The following is a 19351-nucleotide window of genomic DNA, read 5'->3' on the forward strand; positions in this document are numbered from 1 at the left end:
TGTTTTTAACTGCTCTTGGGATTTGTCTCAGGCAATACATGTTTCTATTCTTTCTGTACTAAGTTAACATTCGAGATGGACTGTTGGTTTTTCACCTGAGGTCAAATTCAGCATGAGCAATTAGACTTGCCTGGATCTAATAAGAGATATTCATGCACATGAACAGCCTCATGAATGCATAGTTGATGTGAATGCCGAGTTACTCAGTACTCACTGAAATGTCTGGGTGTGTATTTTGATGTACATCCCTGTGCAGGGCCACCTGTTATTGGTGATCACTGTTTGCTCATCGGAGGTGGAATGGAACCCTCCGGTTAAAAGGTAAAGGTAGTCCTCTGTGCAAGCACCAGTCGTTTCCGACTCTGGGGGACTTCCGCCAGGATCAAACTCAGGTCATGAGCAAAGAGCTTGGACTGCAGTACTGCAGCTTTACCACTCTGCACCACAGGGCTCCTTCTACCCTCAGGTACCTTTGGCCAAACTGCAGCCTCCAAGCCAAATTAGATATGATGGGAAATTTGTTTGTGTGTATCTGCATTCATGTATTCCACAGATTGTGGGCTATACTTAAAAAAAAAACACAGCAATTGAGTGAGGAAGGTTAAAAACCCTACCATTTCCCCATCTTTCTGACTCCTGTCTCTCTAAGAGTTTTCTCTTGACTCAGCTTTGATCTTAGAAGTGAATCTGGCTAAAGAAAAAGTATAGAAAGCAATGGAGCAGTTAGCAAGTTAAGGTATGACGAGCAGGATTTAATTTCCCTTGCTTGTGCATGCTGTTTTTATTTTTAAAAATTAGACTTTCCCCACCCACTGCCTTACTAAAAACTGTTGAACGTACGTATAAATACAGTAAATGCCCCTTACCCACTATCTGTCATGTCTCCTCTGACCCTAACATCTCTATCAGCAAAATGTGAACACGATGAACAACATTGTAAGCCTGAGTGTGCTTGGGCTTGTTAAGAACATTGTACAAAAGCAACCCAATGTTGTGTGTGTTTACTTAGAATTAAGTTTATTACAGGTGTACCTAGGATTGCATCCTTAGTGTCACGGAAGTTATTAATAATAATTGGCTTGAGAAAAGCAAGTCCAGAGTTAAGTAATAACTGGAATATATTATGCAACTGATAACCCAAAACAGTTTCAGCTTCAAAAGATTCTTGTTTAGGTTCAAAATGTATTGGGTTATCTGTCTCATTATAGATCTCATTATAATCAATATCCCTATTCCTGGGTTTGTTCTTCTCTGACCTGTGTTCCTTTTGTTATTTTGCCTGAGAGTAATAAAAGAATTCCCATAATACACTTGGCTACTGCAAATGTGTCCCAGTGCTCAGTGGAAAGATTGCTGCAGCGATCTGCACTTTTCAGTCAATGACCTTTTCTGGGACAGTTCCCACAGACTTCCTCCCCTCTCATGCCTTCATTCACTGTTGCTTTTGTGGGAATTAGCCTAGCCTCCCCTGGGATAGGATCGTCTTCACACCAGCTGTGCCCTTTCTCCGGAGGAATGAGATTAGGGGGTGTAAGAGGCTTTCACAGAATCACACTGGGGACCTGTAGCACCTGCTCCCACCACGGAGGTGGGGGCTGCCTAATGTAGCTTTCTCAGTTCAAAGCTGCCTGTTAGCATTGCCAGCTTAAAGCGTCTCCGACTGCTTATTCTCTGTTTGACAGCACTGGAGTTTCCTCTTCTAACAGGGCTGCCTTGGTAGATGCTTGCTGGTCTTGTACTAGAGGTGACCTTCCTTCAGTGCATATCATTGGGCCCTGGCTACCTCTTTTCATGCTTAATGAGGCATAATTAGGGATCTAATGTATACCTGTTATTTATTTAGAACAGTGAAAATTCATTGGCAAAACAAATCACATAGGTTGCCAGAAGATAATGTCTCTACTGCCTCCTCAGTGTTATTTTTAAAATTATATTGGTACCCCACCTTTTTATGGTAGGTTTTTAGGTGGCAGATACTGGGTTTCAAGGAGGTCTCCGTTCAGGTAATCACTTTAGACATGCACATTCAAATCTGACCAGGTCCTTGTGGTGAGAGCTCTTGTGCTCAGAATGTAGTTCCCAGGTACACAACAGCCCAATTAGGAATGGGACCATGGCATTCAGGGAAAGGAGACTTAAACCTTCCCCCTCCATAATACTTTCCCAAGGTGAAACACCCGCAGTTAACTGCTGTTTGCCCCATTGGGGGAAATATGTAGGGCCCTCAAGGGTTACATATGAGTTTCCTCAGTGGGGAAAATAGTAGCTTCCTGTGGGTGTTGCAGGTTGGGAAAGTGTCATGGGGAGGGCTTAAGCTCCCATTCTCTACATGCCGTGATCCCAATATGAAATAGTCTCATGTATGCCTGGAAATGAAATCCCAACCACAAAGCTCTCAGATCATTTCTGATTGAAAGGAATGAGGAGGGGGAGACATAAAATCTTTATAATGTGTGAATTGACTCCCAGAACTGCTCAGCTTCAGCAAGTTCACTGCATCAGGCACTCTTCCAACCATATGGGCTTGTCCTATCCAAAATGGTACCCAACCAATTTGGGATTTGACCCTCTTTGTCCACAGTCAGTTCCAGCCAATGCTCAGATAAATGCCAGTTTTTCCAAAATGAAGTATCATGTCTAATATCCCTCCATTCTTGTACAATTTAAGGACCTTCCCCACAACACATCTTTACTGGAAATCTTGCTCAATATAGGATTATTTACAGAAGCATGTTTCACGTATTTCCTCTTAGGTAGAGTGCTGTAGAAGAAAGCATGTTTCAGCGTTTTCTCTGAAAGCTCAGATTCTTCTTGCTAGGCTCAGTAGTGGGTTTTGTGCTGCCCCACTTCCATTTTGTGGTTTGTGGTCACTGATGAACTTTTGGTTGTGCATATCTCATTGTGAAGTGATAATCCATAATGCAATAACCATTTGTAGGCACCGGTCATTGCCCAGTTTAGTATTAACGTTATTTAAGGGCTGAATCACATGATATATAATTGAACTGCAGAGCAATTACAGGTATCATTCATATGGATTCAGACTGCAATGCTGGGGAAAGGAAATTTTAATTCTTCCCTCTGTGCTGTTTGCCCTCTACTTTTAGCCCATGTAGGGGAAAAAACCAACAGATACTCCTACTGTGAATGTCTTTTTTCGTACCAGGGTCTTAACAGCAGCCTGAAAAGAGTATTTCCTGTTGGGCAAACAGCAGGGGTGGGGGCAGGGTAGCGGGGAGTTAAAAGCCTTCTTTTGCTCCAACCAACAGAGGGGGCTCTTCGCAGCTCCTTTTTGTAACCATACCACACAACTGAACGTGGATCCACAGGGTCATTTGTGATTGGCCCTAAAACACATCTTAAAGGTTGACAAACTTATTTTGCTGTATTTGCTGTACAGGGCTTAAATATCAGCTTGGATTCCCACCCCCACAGCAGCCCTAGAGTTGCAAGTTGTTGAAACAGTCTCTCAGATGTAGTACATTCTGACTGATATAAAGAGGAAGTTGGATTACTGATAGTTGAAAATGTTTGCATTGCTAAAACTGAGTTGTGTACAAATCAGGGATCATTTTCATTGTCTGTATGTCTCTTCCAGTGTGTGGCATATTTTCATAGATGAAGTGTTTCTTTCTTTCTCTGATTCAGTAGAGTTAGAAGCTTTTGATCATTGGCTTCCGTGGCCTGAAATTGTTCTTCGCTGCAGCTCCAATAAAAAGGGCTAGCAGAAATTCTGTGGTGATGCAAAGGTTCAGCTGATTTCAACTGTGCATCCTGAGCATGAATGCAGTAGACTCCACTTTCTGATCAGAGTTCTAATGTAAGGGGAGGGACGGTGGCTCAGTGGTAGAGCATCTGCTTGGGAAGCAGAAGGTCCCAGGTTCAATCCCTGGCATCTCCAAAAAAGGGTCCAGGCAAATAGGTGTGAAAAACCTCAGCTTGAGACCCTGGAGAGCAGGGGAGGGATGGTGGCTCAGTGGTAGAGCATCTGCTTGGGAAGCAGAAGGTCCCAGGTTCAATCCCTGGCATCTCCAAAAAAGGGTCCAGGCAAATAGGTGTGAAAAACCTCAGCTTGAGACCCTGGAGAGCCGCTGCCAGTCTGAGAAGACAATACTGACTTGGATGGACCGAGGGTCTGATTCAGTAGAAGGCAGCTTCATATGTTCATATGTAAGTATTTAGGGTGGGTATAGTGAAGCATAAGGACAATTTATATTGACTGATGAGCCAGTAAGATGCAGGGTTTTTTTTCCCTGTAGACTGATGCAATTAATATCTTTTCCTAGAAGCTTCACATTCTGCACCACAGTCACACACAGGAAGGGCTATGGGCAATTGGGAGGGAGGGAATGAGATGGTAGAAAACGAGTGGAAACAGTGATGGTACTTGGAGCTTGCTAGGCTCTAGGTCTGCAGTGATTTTTGCCTCAGGTGCATCCTTGTAAATTTCAAAGATCAGGAAGAACAGCATAAACTAACTCTCCCCGAATATGTCCTCCAGAGGACATTGACCCGCAGAACATTGACCTGCCCTGAACTTCCTGTTGCTGAGGGAAAGGGTAGCAAGAAGGTGTTGAGCCATCTCCAATGTGAGGCTGAGTACATGAGAGCAAGACGCTAAGACACTCTTCACACTTCCTTTTCCTGTTGGCTGTTCTTTCTCTTAGAGTTTTGTGTCAGTTGATGAAGCAGGGTTGCTAGGCTTGCCATTTTCTCCTCATCAGACCTTGCATCAATTACTTTTGGTGCCCAGGGTTGCCAATTGCCTGGAGGAGGAAAAGTCCTGTCCCTTTAATAGAGGTGTGATGGACTATCAAAGGTTAATGTCTCACAGATTCTCAGAACCTTTGAGTAACAGGCTGTTCAAATGGAATTGTGTGAAGAAGTGACAGTTGAAGAGACAGTTTAGCACTGACTGCAGACTGAGAAGAAGATATTGGATTTATATCCCACTCTGAATCTCAGAGTGGTCACAATCTCCTTTACCTTCCCCCCCCCCACACACACAACAGACAGCCTGTGAGGTAGGTGGGGCTGAGAGAGCTCTTACAGCAGTTGCCCTTTCAAGGACAACTCCTACGAGAGCTATGGCTGACCCAAGGCCATTCCAGCAGCTGCAAGTGGAGGAGTGGGGAATCAAACCTGGTTCTCCCAGATACGAGTCCGCACACTTAACCACTACATCAAACTGAAGGAGGCAAAGAGGAGTGAGAGGATCAGAGAAGATCCCAATTCAAGCTAAAAAGGGGCAGAGCTTCTAGTGAAGAGAAGTAATCCCTGTCCAGTGAAAAGGGAGATAGCTCTAAGAGGAGTGATCCTGTGGTCTGTGTATACAGAAGGATTTGGGAAACTTGGTTGTACATTTCTGCCTTCTAGACATGAAGTGTCAGTGAAACTTAGAAACCTATGCTTGCAAGTTAAAGCAGAAATTGAAGAGAAAGCCTCCCTCCTCCAAGTTTCAGAGTCCTTGCGGAAAAGCAAAAACACTTACTTGTTGGCAACATCTCTTGATTTAGTGTGATTTTCCTCTGAAACACCTGATTACAAGACATCTTTTTGGGCAGGGCTCAGTATTGTTGGCTGTCAAGATCAAGAGGCCTTATTGCCTTCACTCCGCCATCACCCCATGGTCATTTTAGACCCCTTCCAGACCTGGGCTACCACATCTTTTGTGGCACCATTATTTCTCAGATGAAGAATAGTTTTTTTTATACCTAGCTTTTCGCTACCTTAAGGAGTCTCAAAACACTTTACAATCACCCTCCCTTTCTCTCCCCACAACAGGCACCTTGTGAGGTAGGTGGGGCTGACAGGGCACTGAGACATCCAGCAAGCATCATGTAGAGGAGTGAGGAATCAAATCCAGTTCTGCAGATTAGAGTCCACTACTCTTAACCACTATACCATGCTAGCATTTTAGTTGCCTGATCATCTCCTTGAGCCAACAGGACTAGAAGCCATGTTTATGAAGAGTTTGGAAATCTTAAGATGTTTCCTGCCCAGATTTCTTGCCACCTAAGGGCTCTTACCCCCTTAAAGCAGGGGTGGCAAACAGGAAGCCCATGGGATGGATCTATCCCCTGCAGGGCTCAGATCCATCCTACAAGCAACTGACCACCCCCACCATGCTTCTCCAACTGTCTGAGAAGCATGGACCAGCTGGGCTTTCCTCATGCCTCCCGGACTGTCTTCTCAGATTGTCTGAGAGGCACAAGCTGGCTGAATTTCATTCCTGCTTCTTCTTCCCCCAACCCCACACCTCTCCAACTGTCTGAGAGGTGCAGGGTGGCTAGATTTTCCCTCCTGCTTTTGCAGCCTCCGCTGCAGAAGCAGGAAGAAGACCTCTTTGCACCCTCAAACATCTGGTATTTCATTTTATGACAAGGTCTCATTTATGTCAGATCTGGCCCTCATAAGAAGAAGATAGAAGATATTGGATTTATATCCCACCCTCCACTCCAAAGAGTCTCAGAGCGGCTCACAATCTCCTTTATCTCCCTCCCTCACAACAGACACCCTGTGAGGTGGGTGGGGCTGGAGAGGGCTCTCACAGCAGCTGCCCTTTCAAGGACAGAGGCTCAGAGCGACTCACAATCTCCTTTCCCTTCCTCCCCCACAACAGACATCCTGTGAGGTGGGTGGGGCTGGAGAGGGCTCTCACAGCAGCTGCCCTTTCAAGGACAGAGGCTCAGAGCGACTCACAATCTCCTTTCCCTTCCTCCCCCACAACAGACACCCTGTGAGGTGGGTGGGGCTGGAGAGGGCTCTCACAGCAGCTGCCCTTTCAAGGACAGAGGATCAGAGCGACTCACAATCTCCTTTCCCTTCCTCCCCCACAACAAACACCCTGTGAGGTGGGTGGGGCTGGAGAGGGCTCTCCCAGCAGCTGCCCTTTCAAGGACAACCTCTGCCAGAGCTATGGCTGACCCAAGGCCATTCCAGCAGGTGCAAGTGGAGGAGTGGGGAATCAAACCTGGTTCTCCCAGATAAGAGTTTGCACACTTAACCACTCCAGGGGAAGAAGGTCTATGAGAGCTATGGCTGACCCAAGGCCATTCCAGCAGGTGCAAGCGGAGGAGTGGGGGATCAAACCCGGTTCTCCCAGATAAGAGTCCGCACACTTCACCACTACACCAAACTGGCTCCCCACACCAAACTGGCTCATAAAAAATGAGTTTGGCTCTCCTGCCTTAAAGATTAGCAAATCAACACAACATTAATCTGAAGAAACTCTTCAGAGATTCAACCATGCTAGGATGGTTTGGAGATGCAACGATGGAGAAAGGTCCATCATTGCTGAATATCTTTGATGTGCAGCTGTGAATGTTCAAGGTGCTGACAATCCTATTGAACAAAGTTTGAATATAGTGGGACCTTTAAGACTAACAAAGTTTTATTCAAAGTGCAAGGCTTTCATGTGCAAGCACCCTTCTTCAGATACAAACAATGGTTTGGTTGTTTGTATCTGAAGAAGTGTGCATGCATATGAAAGCTTATACCTTGAATAAAACTTGGTTGGTCTTAAAGGTGCCATGGGATTCAGACTTTGTTCTGCTGCTTTACATCTACATGGCTACCCACCTGAATCTGCCAATCCTATTGACAACTCAGGCCATGATGTTATAATGATACCAGTTCTAGCTCTCTCTTGCTTCCTAGAGGAAAACGTGTGCACTGCAGCTTTCCCATCAAAGTGAGACAGATGCTGACGCACATGGTGTGATCCTTTCTTCAGCTGTTTCACCATCAAAGCAATGGGAGATGAGGAGGGGGCTGACTCCTGTTCGCACTGTGTCCTATAGCTGTAGAATAAAAAAAGCTTAAACTCTGGGGGACTTTGGGAGGAATTAGTTTTCTGACTTCTTCCCCTGGTTGGAAAATATATCTGCGTGTTGCAAAATTACAGCCATAACAAAAAGGAGTCTGGTACGCAGAACTTATTGTCAATCCCTGGGCCGAGGGAGGCGAGACTGAAGGCTACCAGAGAAAGAGCCTTCTCAATTGCGGCCCCCCACTGGTGGAACCAACTTCCAGAAGAAGTAAGGGCCTTGCGGGACCTTGCTTAGTTCCGCAAGGCCTGTAAAACAGCCCGATTTCGACTTGCCTTTAGCTGAATTATAGTATAAGTAGATGCCCAACATCGCTGAACTTAATGAAATCAACACTAGCACCAAAATTGTCCTAAATCGTTTAAAACTGTTTTAAAATTATTTAACTGGTATTGTTAAAATTTTAATTGTTTATTTACTGTTTTATTGTTTTAGTTTGACTGTCGTGAGCCGCCCTGAGGCTGCTTCGGCGGGGAGGGCGGGATATTAATCTGAGAAATAAATAATAAATAAATAAATCTGGATCTGGGTGGGTCAGTGTTGCTGTTATTACTCAACCTGACAGCAGCATTTGACACAGTTATGATTTTATGACCCATCACCTTGCTGATGCAAGAATAAGAGGGACTGCCTTGCAGTGACTAGTCTCCTTTCTCCATGATCAGGACAGAGGGTGGCACTTGGGGAGAGGGTCTTGCCACATTACCTATTGGTATGCAGCATCTCCCTGATGTTATTTACCATCTATATGCCCAGCTGGTCCAGGGGGTTGGGCTGGGTTGTCACCAGGATACTGATGGTGCCCAGCTGTATCTGTGATGGACAGCCAGCCAGACTCCACTCCAGATGTGACGAACAGAGCATTAGAAGCTGTGGCTGGCTGGTTATGTCACAGCCGACTGAAATTAAATCCATTGGTCCTGTACCTGTGTCATGGAAGAATAGGCTTGGGAATCCACCTCCCAACCCTTGATGGGGCACCATTGACACTAGCACGAATGGTGAGTTTAGGTGTTGTGTTGGTTGGCTCAATTTCTATGGAGGCCCATCATGAATGTTGCCAGGTCAGCCTTTTACCATCTTCAGCTGGTCAGGCAACTGGTTTTTGACCTCTCCTCCCAAGACTTAGCCACAGTTATCCATGCAATGGTCACCTCAAGGCTGGATTACTGCGACTTGTTCTATGCAGGACTGCCCTTGACCCTGATCCAGAAACTTCAGCTGCTACAAAAGAGGCAGAGCGTCTCCTGTCTGGGTCTCCTGTGCAGGCACACATACAGCCAGTGCTTCACCAGCTGCATTGGCTTCCAGTTGAGCACTGGATCAGGTTCAAAGTTATGGTATTAACCTTAAAGCCCTATATGGTTTGGAGCCATCATATCTGCAGGAATGGTTTGCTCCATATGTTCTCCAGACAGCCTTGCACTCTTTGGAACAGCATCTTCTGGGGGTGACCAGCCCCAAAGACATCTGATTAGCTTCGACCAGGGCCAGAGCCTTTTCAGTCTGGTGGAACACTTAATAACAACTCTTTTGCTCCTTCACCGGTGCATAATATCATTTTAACAAGCTAGGGCACATTATAGGTACCTATCTTTTTTCCTTAAACGGTGGCTTCAGGTAACAAGGGGTGGTGGTGGTGCAATATCAGTCAAAGAAATGATGTTAATAAAAGACTTGCCCCCCTCCTTCCCTGGCTCTGTGGACCTAATCAGCATCTTCCCTTCCTACGACTACTTTTGCAGCTAGATCGTGCTTCAGGAGATCCAATCACAGATTCCCAACATCTTATGTAACTTGGCTGCTGGAGAATTGTGGCAGATTCTTGAGTACTTTGAACCTTCAATGAATTCTGCTGCCCCCTGAAATAGCCATGAGTGTTTGTGGGGATGGCTCCCTTACCTAACATAATAGCTCCAGAAGTGAGATTGGTCCATAGATCTTTGTGTAATATGCCTGTTTGCTCAACGAAAGTCCAACAGAGTTTAGTGGGGATTAAGTGTCTTTAAGACCACAACATTAATGGTTGTAAACAAGAAATTTTGGCAGTTTGCAGCTTGGCATGAGAATGAGGAATGAGAAAACCTCCAGATCTCTTCTATGCAAGTATTTACCATAAAAACACCTCATTCTCCTTTGTACCTGATCCTTCTACCGCACTCCTTGCTGGTGAGGTTCAGTGTCACCTGAAGGGCTTGAACCACCGGCTGCGGCTTACAATTAGAGGACTGCATTGTGTGCCTGCCAGTTACAGCCAAGAGCAAGTCTCAACAAGCTGTGTCCATGGTAAATAGTCATGGTAAATGATGTTTACTTGTTTCTCTGCTCAGTGTAATGTAACATAGTTCTCCTTATCATAGATGACCAATGTTCTTGGCGGCGGTAAGTTCCCAGCTGCTCAGAGTAATGGGGAGAGATGGGAAAACTGTCATGCAAGAAGGGGGTAATGGGAGATCAGATGTTACTCTCCTGCGAGAGGGAAAATGGCAGCTTTTTAGAACACTGTTGCCTTTTTTAAAATGTCTGAATACTTGCTGTGGTCACTCTGATGTGAAGGTTACTGAGTTGGTGCGTTTTCCCTAATAGGGCTCCTCTGCTTTTAAGTTCTGTTAAGAACAGCAGTTCAGCTGGTGACATTTTTCCCCCCTCAGATTGAAAGCGACAGGACCTTCTCGTTTTCTGCTCTACCTTTTCAGCCTGCCTGCAGCATCCATGGAAGCCCTCTATACAGCTCTGCAAGGTGAGATCCGGTCCTTTAAGGAACACATGAGAAGCTGCCAGCAGGCGTTTGATATTCACACGCTTTACAATGTGCTGCTGCTGCTGCCTAGAGATGGTGGCAGAAGAGAGATTCAGAGCCTTGAGCAGCTGGAAACGCTTGCTGAGTCCAGGGGGTGGGATGGAAAGGACTTTGTGAGAATTACAGCTGGACACAAGAAGAGTGACATTCCCAGCTACATCTCCTGGTTTGTCTCTTACGTGCGCTACCTGGGATCTTTGAAAGAGGCCTTTGACGCCAACGTTGTGCTTCCTTTGTGTGAGAACCTGTATATTAATGATGACCCACCTCCACTTGGTATGTTACCATCTGGAGGTAGCGAAGGACATGCCACAGCCTCTGTTGCGCATACAGCCAAGCAGCTGTTTGATCTCAGAAGGAAATGGGCATTGCTTCTGAAAGGGGGCATGATTGATGAACAAGTCTTCAGCTACCAAAGCTTGCTTGATCTGCAGGGCTTTGCCAACATCCATCCCTTTGTAAGGATAATGAGGCTGGTCCCTGACATCTTTCACAAAAGCTTGGCTTCTGCAGAGCTTGCCCAGCAGTGGGTCGAACTCCATGCAAGCAGTGCCTACCAAGTATGCTCAGATTCCAGCTTGGTCAGGAAGGGCTATGACACAGGAATGGCTGTGGGCAGCTTGGGACATCAGCCTGGATTACCCCAATACCAACACAATCGTAGGGGAGGCTGGCCTCAATCCAAAGCTAGAAGCATCAGCGGCAGGGATGCCTGCACCGGACCCACCATCCAGGGAAGGAACAAGCTGCATGAGGTCCATGGAAAGCTCATGTCCTTGCTCTGGAGGGAGGAACGTTCTTGGATGTTAGAGGCAGAGATCCAGAAGGTAAACCAGAGAATTTCCAACCTGCAGATTCAAGGGGAGGATAAAGAAAAGGATCTGGAAGCTCTTGAGCATCAGCTGGAGAAAGACGACTGGAGGACACTCACCACACAGCACCAGATAGTCCTCCATGAGCTGGAAGCATTAGAGAGGCAGCTCAGACTGGAGGAATACCGCAAGAATATCCTGCAGGGTGATTGGCTACTGGAGCTGGAGGTCAGGCCAGTCCTTCTTCGTCAGATTCATACAGTAAGAGGCTGGGGTAACAAATTGCGGAACCCAATAGTGGGTATTGTGCTGCCACCCCAGGACAAGGTGGTGGGCTAGTGGCTATTTTCAACTAGGCTGTATTGGATAGAAATGAGGGATGATGATCCAAATGGTACTAGAGGGAAAGTACTGGTAGTGACATGCTTATGGCATCAGTGGTCTATGAACAAATCATGGGGAAACTGGGCTTTCTCGGGTAGCTGAAAATGGTACTTCCATCAGGCTCTGTTGGAAGTGGTGTTGGGAATTAGGCAGCTTCATGAAGAGGATGGGAGGGAATTGGTCTGCTGGGTATGTAGGAGCCGCTGCTTGAATGCTTTATGTCACCAGTCTTTTTACCTGTCATGCAGTTGCAGGAACGCTGCCAGGAGCTTGCAAGGGTATTGCAGGGAAGGGAAGAAGCTCCCAAAGATCTTCCTCAGCGAGCCAATGGACCAGACTCCCACTCTTCACACAGTTCGGGGGGCTCTGACCACATTGAGTTCTGACCCTTGAGAATAAAAAGAGTTCCTGCAGTGGTCTTGGCAACACAAGCTCTGTTGGAAGTGGTAGTGGGAACTAGGCTGCTTGGCTGCTTCTCCTAGATGAAGGCGGACTCGCTTCCAGGTTTGTCATCTCACACCACTTCACCCCTGACTTCAATAGCTAAACTACTGTGATTTACTCTACTGAGAGCCATCATTTGATGACTGTCTGGAAGATTCACTTGATTAACAATACTGTCACTGCGTTGTGATAACAAGGGAATGCAGGCCTGACACTTATGGGACTTCTTTTTCTTTGAAGATTCACTCAAATCTGAAGCTGAACATTCAGAAGTATTGTGAAGGCTTGAAAATTGGGTCAGTTTTTTGGGAACAGGGATTATACTGCTTGAGTTAGCGCTTTTAAATGTGTCATGTGTAGATAGATGAATGGATAGATGGATGGATGGATAGATACTTTGGCATGGGGAAGCTATGTCTAACAAAATGAAACACTTTAGTATCTTTGCTGTCTAGGTGGACGCAGATTCAAGTGGGTAGTCATGCTGGCCTGAAGAAACAGAACAAAATCTGAGCCCAGTGGCACCTTTAAGACCAACAGAGTTTAATTTTGGGTATAAGCTTTGGTGTGGATGCACTTTATCAAATACATTAAAACAGCTTTTCTCAAGCCATACATATAGATAGATATGTAAGGCTTGTGGAAAACTGTTTCAGTGTATCTGATGAAGTGTGCTTGCACATGGAAGCTTACACCCAGAATTAAACTTTGCTAGTCTTAAAGGTGCCACTGGCACCTTTGTTCTAGGTGGACCCAGGTAACCAGAGGACTTCCCACATTGCCCATTAGAAGGTCCACAAACAGGAAAAGAAGCCCCTGGTAAGCCCAGGTAGCCTCAAACTTGTTTTCAGCTGTCCAAAGTATTGGTAGGAGCTTGTCATGGTTTGCTAGTATTGCTATTTATAATTATTACCAGAAAAACTGTGTGTGCAAAAGGAGTGTTTGTCTCTTACAGTGACCTTCGATGTGTCTGTGTACGGATGCACATTGCACTTCCGTTTAGGATTCTTTTCAGAGGTAGAGAACCTCAGGGCCAGACTAGCTATGGTGGTGGGAAATCTTAGATTAAATAACCTGCAGTTATTAAAAATGCTAATAGCAGCTGAAAGGGAGGAGGCAGGAGCTAGGCCAGGACCGCAGCGCTCTGCCTGTGTCATTTTCCTGATTTAAATTCCTAAAAAAAAAAAAAATCCATTTGCCTTGTGGAGGAAAAATACAGGCACAACATGGATACCTGTGAGGGGGCCCCTTTGATCCCTGCAGAAGTGTTAGTGTGAATTGAACATAACCAAGACTATTAGATATCTGGTGCTCTCAGAATAGCGGTATGGATTTCATAAAATGATAAGGTATACCTGGAATTCAGAGTTTTGTGATTCAAGAGCAGAAGGTAGACATGGAAATCAGAACATAAGGTAAGAGGTTGTTACAGATTTAGGCCTACAGCCAAATCTTCTCGAGGGGATGGAGGCTAGATGGGCTATGATTACTCATCCCTAGCAGTCTGTTTTCTGCGCAAGATTTCCCTCTTTTTTCTGATGGGTTCCTGGGTTTGCTACCTATAAAAGAGGCCCTGCTAGACCAAACTAGTGCTCCATCTAGTCCAGCAGCCTGTAGAGCCAACGATCAGGGCATAGACGCCAAGGCCTTCCCCAATGTTGCCTCCTAATAATGGTATTGCTGCTTCTGAATGTGAACGTTCCGTTGAGTCACCAGGGCTAGTAGCCATCAGTGAACCTCTCCCTCCATGAATTTGTCTATCTCCTTTTCAAGCTCTCTATGCTGGAGGATGCGACTGCGTCCACTGGCAGTCACTTTCTCAGTTTAATAAAATTGCTGAATAAAGAAGCATTTCCTTTTTTCCTATCCTGAATATATTGCTCATCAGCTTCATTGGGTGCCTCCGAATTCTAGTACTATGGCTGAGGAAGGAAAAATTCTCCCCACTTTTCTATCCCATGCATAATCTTATAAACCTCTGCACAGCCTCTATGCACACTCTGGTTGTAGCTGGAGAATAGATATTTCCCCAAGAGCTGGATGTCCACTGCCAAAGGATTTTTGATTAAGTCGATGGAAGCAAAACAGGAACGGAAGTCTGATGCAGAAACTGACTAAATCTAAAAGAAAGATAAGAAATACAGTGCAAATTACATCAGGCTGGACTTGAAGTGATGACTGTCAAAGAGATCTCCTGACCAGAGATAATAGAGAGACTGTATTGTTGCAGCAGCTCAGCCACTACTGACCATGTTATTTGTAGCTTTGGAGTGCTCCTGGATAAATTCCTTCATCTTCAAGCGCGGAGGAGCCAGAAATACCTTTTACAAAGTCTTGCCATCCTAATCCATGCAGTTGAGTGCAGCACATTCAAATCTTACTGGAGGCTGTAAATTTTACTGTAGGCTCAACAGGTTTACAGTGCTAATGTGTGACTAGTGGTTTGAACACTTCAAAGGTGCCAGGAGGGAGGATTTAATCAGCCCCCTTCCCCGTGAATTTTCCTGGAATATTTTCTCTGCTTTCCAAGTTTTACTCAAGGAGGAATACCATGACACAGAGGAGGGACAGTCAATCTTCCATTTTAGAATGTCTTGCCACACAAACTTTTCCTCCATTATCTGTAAACAGCATGGGATGGCAAGGAGTCAGTGAGATTGGGAGATGTTTAAAGAGCTGGCTGATTGCTGTATCAAGTATAGAAATATGAGTTTATGCTTAGAAGTGTGGATTTTAAAATTATTTTCAGTTCTGTTGATGCATTACAGTGACCTCAGATCAGTTATTTTTGTTAAAAAGCAAGTGAGATTGCAAAATGGTTAATTAAAGGGACAATTACATTGATAATGATGGGAGTATGGGGGGGTTTAAATTTGGGAGGGAGGGATAGTTGCAAGTGTGGGAATTATATGTGTGTGCTCCATTGGTGTCCAACAATGAAACACCATGACTTATGAACATATGAACATATGAAGCTGCCTTCTACTGAATCAGACCCTTGGTCCATCAAAGTCAGTATTGTCTTCTCAGACTGGCAGCGGCCCTCCAGGGTCTCAAGCTGAGGTTTTTCACACCTATTTGCCTGGACCCTTTTTTGGAGATGCCGGGGATTGAACCTGGGACCTTTTGCTTCCCAAGCAGATGCTCTACCACTAAGCCACCATCCCTCCCACTGACTGATGTATCACTTTTACACAGGGACTCTGCAAATCCACTTTTGATTAGAATGTCACAGGAGAAAGCAGAGAGTTGCTGAGAGTAGGGAGCACGGCAGAGAGAGGGGCCAGACAAGCAGGCAAGCATCCTTGGTTGACTTTCTAATGACAAATCTGAGGAGATCAACAGTACACCACCCTCTTTTGTCTTTGTTACAGGGAAGTATGGTCATAGCAGAGTTGTAATAGAAATACAGTGCCATATAGCCATGTGGAACCACAGCCATCATTTCTGATACTAGGACAGCTTCATTCAGCAGAGTGCTACAAGATCTCGGTGTAGAAAGGATCTCTTTGGCCTCAGAGGACCTATTGGCTTTATTCATGAGCCACATAAGAGTTCAAGCAGAAGGTTGTGGAGGCACATATTGCTTACCATAAGTCTCCAAGAAATGCAACACTGAGAATAGAAGAAGAAGAAGATAGAAGATATTGGATTTATATCCCGCCCTCCACTCTGAAGAGTCTCAGAGCAGCTCACAATCTCCTTTACCTTCCTCCCCCACAACAGGCACCTTGTGAGGTAGATGAAGATATTGGATTTATATCCCGCCCTCCACTCTGAAGAGTCTCAGAGCAGCTCACAATCTCCTTTACTTTCCTCTCCCACAACAGACACCCTGTGAGGTGGGTGGGGCTGGAGAGGGCTCTCACAGCAGCTGCCCTTTCGAGGACAACCTCTGCCAGAGCTATGGCTGACCCAAGGCCATGCTAGCAGGTGCAAGTGGAGGAGTGGGGAATCAAACCCGGTTCTCCCAGATAAGAGTCCGCACACTTAACCACTACACCAAACTGAATACATACAGCCAGGGCTTTTTTTCTGGGGGAACATGGTGGAACAGAGTTTGGGACAGGGCCATAGCAAGCAGGGGGGCACAGGGGCAGTGCTCCTTATAAAATCTGCAGCACTCCCACCCAATCTTCCCCATTGATTGGGTGGGGGTGCTGCAGATTCTATAGGGGGCACCACCCATGTACCCCCCCCCCCATGCTGGCTATGGCCTGGGTTTCAGAAATTCTTTGTGGAACAAAATTCTCCAAAAAATATTTAAAATTCACGAGGGGTACCTGTGTGTTTCTCCTTCATCTTCCTCTTAAAAATTCCAGCACCTCTTTTTCAAGAAAAAAAGCCCCACATACAGTACATACATTTACACTAGGAAGGCCTCTACCTTGTTATTTTTACTCAAATGGCTATTTTCTGTCATATTTACCAATAATAGAGATCAGAGCAGAATGAAGGCACAACATTTGATTGCAGGGTTTATTACTGCAGCCATATTTATTCCTGTTACATTCAGAGGAACGGCTATGCACGAGTGCCACAGTCTCTGCCCGAACACTTCAAGTTTCTTATTCTGGTTATATGGGGCATGTGGAGGTCACCGTCTATGAGTGGGGCAGGTCGGCAGCCAGCTGGGAATAAGTAGGGAAAATCCTTGGTCTCATAACTGTCCAGCTATTGTCAGACCACCCCTGAGGTAGGTGGGGAGGGACAGCCTCCGTTTTGTAGACAGTGCCATGAGCCAAACTCTTCAGCCACATGATTCCACGCTTGGCTGTAGCAGAAGTCACATTAGCCACTGCTGTGCATCCTATTGTTCCAAACACATAATTTAACAGAACAGGACTTGGCAGTGGAAATCCCTGAACAATCTGCCCAAGCCCTTATGCGACAGCCTTGCTTCAGAACTCGAGTCCTTGAATGGGTTTGGCAGCCTCCCATTGGAACCTTGGATTGAACTCTTAACTATGTAATGTTTGTGCAGGAGCTCAGATCCATGGGCTGCACCTCCTGTAGGAGCATGCCACTCACCATTGAAGGGCAAAGGTAAAGAGTAATCTGTTCCCAACAAAATTAAGTGACAAAGAAATGGATATTCTGTACAATCCTGTCTCATAATCTCTGGGTTTTGTTCATACAGAAGTCAAAAGAGCAGAAAAAATAGGGTCTAGGAGTACAGAAAGGCAGCTTTTTGTGGGAGTGATGGAGGTTCCAGAGAGCTTGCAGACCCCTTGGAAAGGCAGAGGATTTTTTTCAACCAGAACCTGGGAGCCATTGTTAGGAAAGGTCAAAGACAAATTTAAAAACTTACTGTTGCTGCATAGGGCTCATGGCTTAAGCCTAGCCCAGAGCTACCCTCTCATTCCAGCTGTTGCCAGGCCAGGCCATGGATGGCATCTCTTGAGGATTGACCATGGTTTTTGCCCTAACCAGAGCCACTGCAAGGAAAGAAGGTGGTAGGAAATGCAAGAGTCAGAGATGGAAACTGGAACAGTGGCTGGGAGAAGGAGAGGCTAGAACAAGATGAAGCTGGAAATACTGAACAGGGAGCAGGAGATTGAAGCAGGGAACCTGGTACAACAGGTAGAGGACTCCTGTTCTGTAGACCAGACAAAGGCCAATATATTATTAATCTAGTGAAACACTGGGAGTTTCTTTCTCTCTGGGCCTGAAGAGGGTTGTGAGACCTGGATTCATCTAGTCTCCCAGGACTCTCCCAGTGAGGCCCCAGCTGTCACGACCCCTGCTTTTACTGTTGCATCCCTTGACACCCTTGAGCAAGCCTGGAGGAAAAACACCAACCAAGAAGGCAGCATCGGCCACACAATCATCATTAGATAATTGGGTCAGCTTTTTCTTGGTTTCTAAGCTACGCAGCATATTTCACCAGAATGGGGCTAAGCTTCCCAATTGCTCTCTAATCTTAGGGCAATCTTTGCAGCTGCCCTGAGAGATGAGAAGAAGGCCAAATGCTGAGCATGGGTAGAGACCTGCACGTGCCCTCATCACGGTTGCAGACTGGGTTGGGGCACAGCAGGCTGTGTTCATGCATGTTTTTGCTGCTTTCCAGCAATTACCACTGCCATTTCGTAAACAGATCAGTCTCCTATAGACTGGAAATTCCAACTCAGGGCAATGTGGAATAGCAGATGGACCACTGGATGTTGATTGATAAAAGTCCTGGGACTGAATGGCAAAGCCTTAACATGTGAATCTTTCCTACCACAGGCATCTGATAGCTCTATGTGAATGCATCAGTCTTGGCATTCTAGTTACCCTTTTATATGGTTCTGGTTACCCTTTTCTATGCTGACCTTTTGCTGTTTTTGCCCTTAGCAAAGCAGTGGAGGATGCCCTCTTTCTTAGGAAGCAGGCTAGTGAGAATTGGCTAAGATATATACTCTTGCCTACAGAGCAAACACCTGTAAAGGTCTAGATAGGAGAAATGTGGGAGCTGGCTCCGTACTCTGTGTTCATCCAGCTTCATCTCTTGCTCTGCTTGGCCCAGCTTCCCTTGTGGTGTGGAATTTCCTGAAGGGCTGTGACGGAGCTGCTGGTTGGTCCGGACCCTGATCAGTCCAAAGCCACTTCTGATTGGTGGTTGCTATTGTTCAGGAACAGCATGAATAAGGAGGACCTATCCCATGGATGCAGGGGGAAACCAGGGCAAGTGAACACACGCCAGCTTGTTCACACAGGCATGTGGAGCTCATTATACTCATCCTGACCATCTTCATCAAAGTTTGGTTCTGCATCTTCTGAGTCCAGCTGCAATATGGAGAGGGGGAAGAACAGAGAGAGGAAAAAGCAGCCATCAGACTTCAGAAAAGGTCTTTGATGCAGTGAAGGTGTTGGCATTTCTGGGAAAGCTCACCACATCTGCTAAGAAACTTGCTGATTACGACTGTCCAGGCAGGTGACAATTGGGGAGGGACGGTGGCTCAGTGGTAGAGCATCTGCTTGGGAAGCAGAAGGTCCCAGGTTCAATCCCCGGCATCTCCAAAAAAGGGTCCAGGCAAATAGGTGTGAAAAACCTCAGCTTGAGACCCTGGAGAGCCGCTGCCAGTCTGAGAAGACAATAC

General features: G+C 45.9%; 2 protein-coding genes across 2 annotated transcripts in view; one reads left to right on the plus strand and one right to left on the minus strand.

Moving 5' to 3' along the window:
* Nucleotides 1-10532: 10532 nt before the first annotated feature.
* Nucleotides 10533-12211, plus strand: LOC132589712 (uncharacterized). Its single transcript, XM_060262439.1, has 2 exons — nt 10533-11702; nt 12074-12211. The coding sequence occupies exons 1-2, from the start codon at nt 10542-10544 to the stop codon at nt 12209-12211; spliced, it is 1299 nt and encodes a 432-aa protein (XP_060118422.1). The 5' UTR covers nt 10533-10541.
* A 6543-nt stretch (nt 12212-18754) lies between these two features.
* SLC4A3 (solute carrier family 4 member 3) overlaps nt 18755-19351 on the minus strand; it is a 66420-nt gene continuing 65823 nt past the window's right edge. Inside the window, exon 23 of the mRNA XM_060261928.1 lies at nt 18755-19037. Within this exon, the coding sequence (XP_060117911.1) occupies nt 18960-19037 (78 nt within the window). The 3' untranslated portion in view covers nt 18755-18959. The remainder of the gene's footprint in view (nt 19038-19351) is intronic.

This window comes from Heteronotia binoei, chromosome 21 (genome assembly GCF_032191835.1).
Source record: "Heteronotia binoei isolate CCM8104 ecotype False Entrance Well chromosome 21, APGP_CSIRO_Hbin_v1, whole genome shotgun sequence".
NCBI lineage: Eukaryota > Metazoa > Chordata > Lepidosauria > Squamata > Gekkonidae > Heteronotia > Heteronotia binoei.

What these genes read in the sequence shown, in the direction of transcription:
- LOC132589712 (XM_060262439.1), top strand. Translation starts at nt 10,542, where the DNA reads ATGGAAGCCCTCTATACAGCTCTGCAAGGTGAGATCCGGTCCTTTAAG. An exon ending in TTCTTCGTCAGATTCATACA is followed by an intron (nt 11,703 to 12,073) that starts GTAAGAGGCTGG and finishes CCTGTCATGCAG; the next exon opens with TTGCAGGAACGCTGCCAGGA.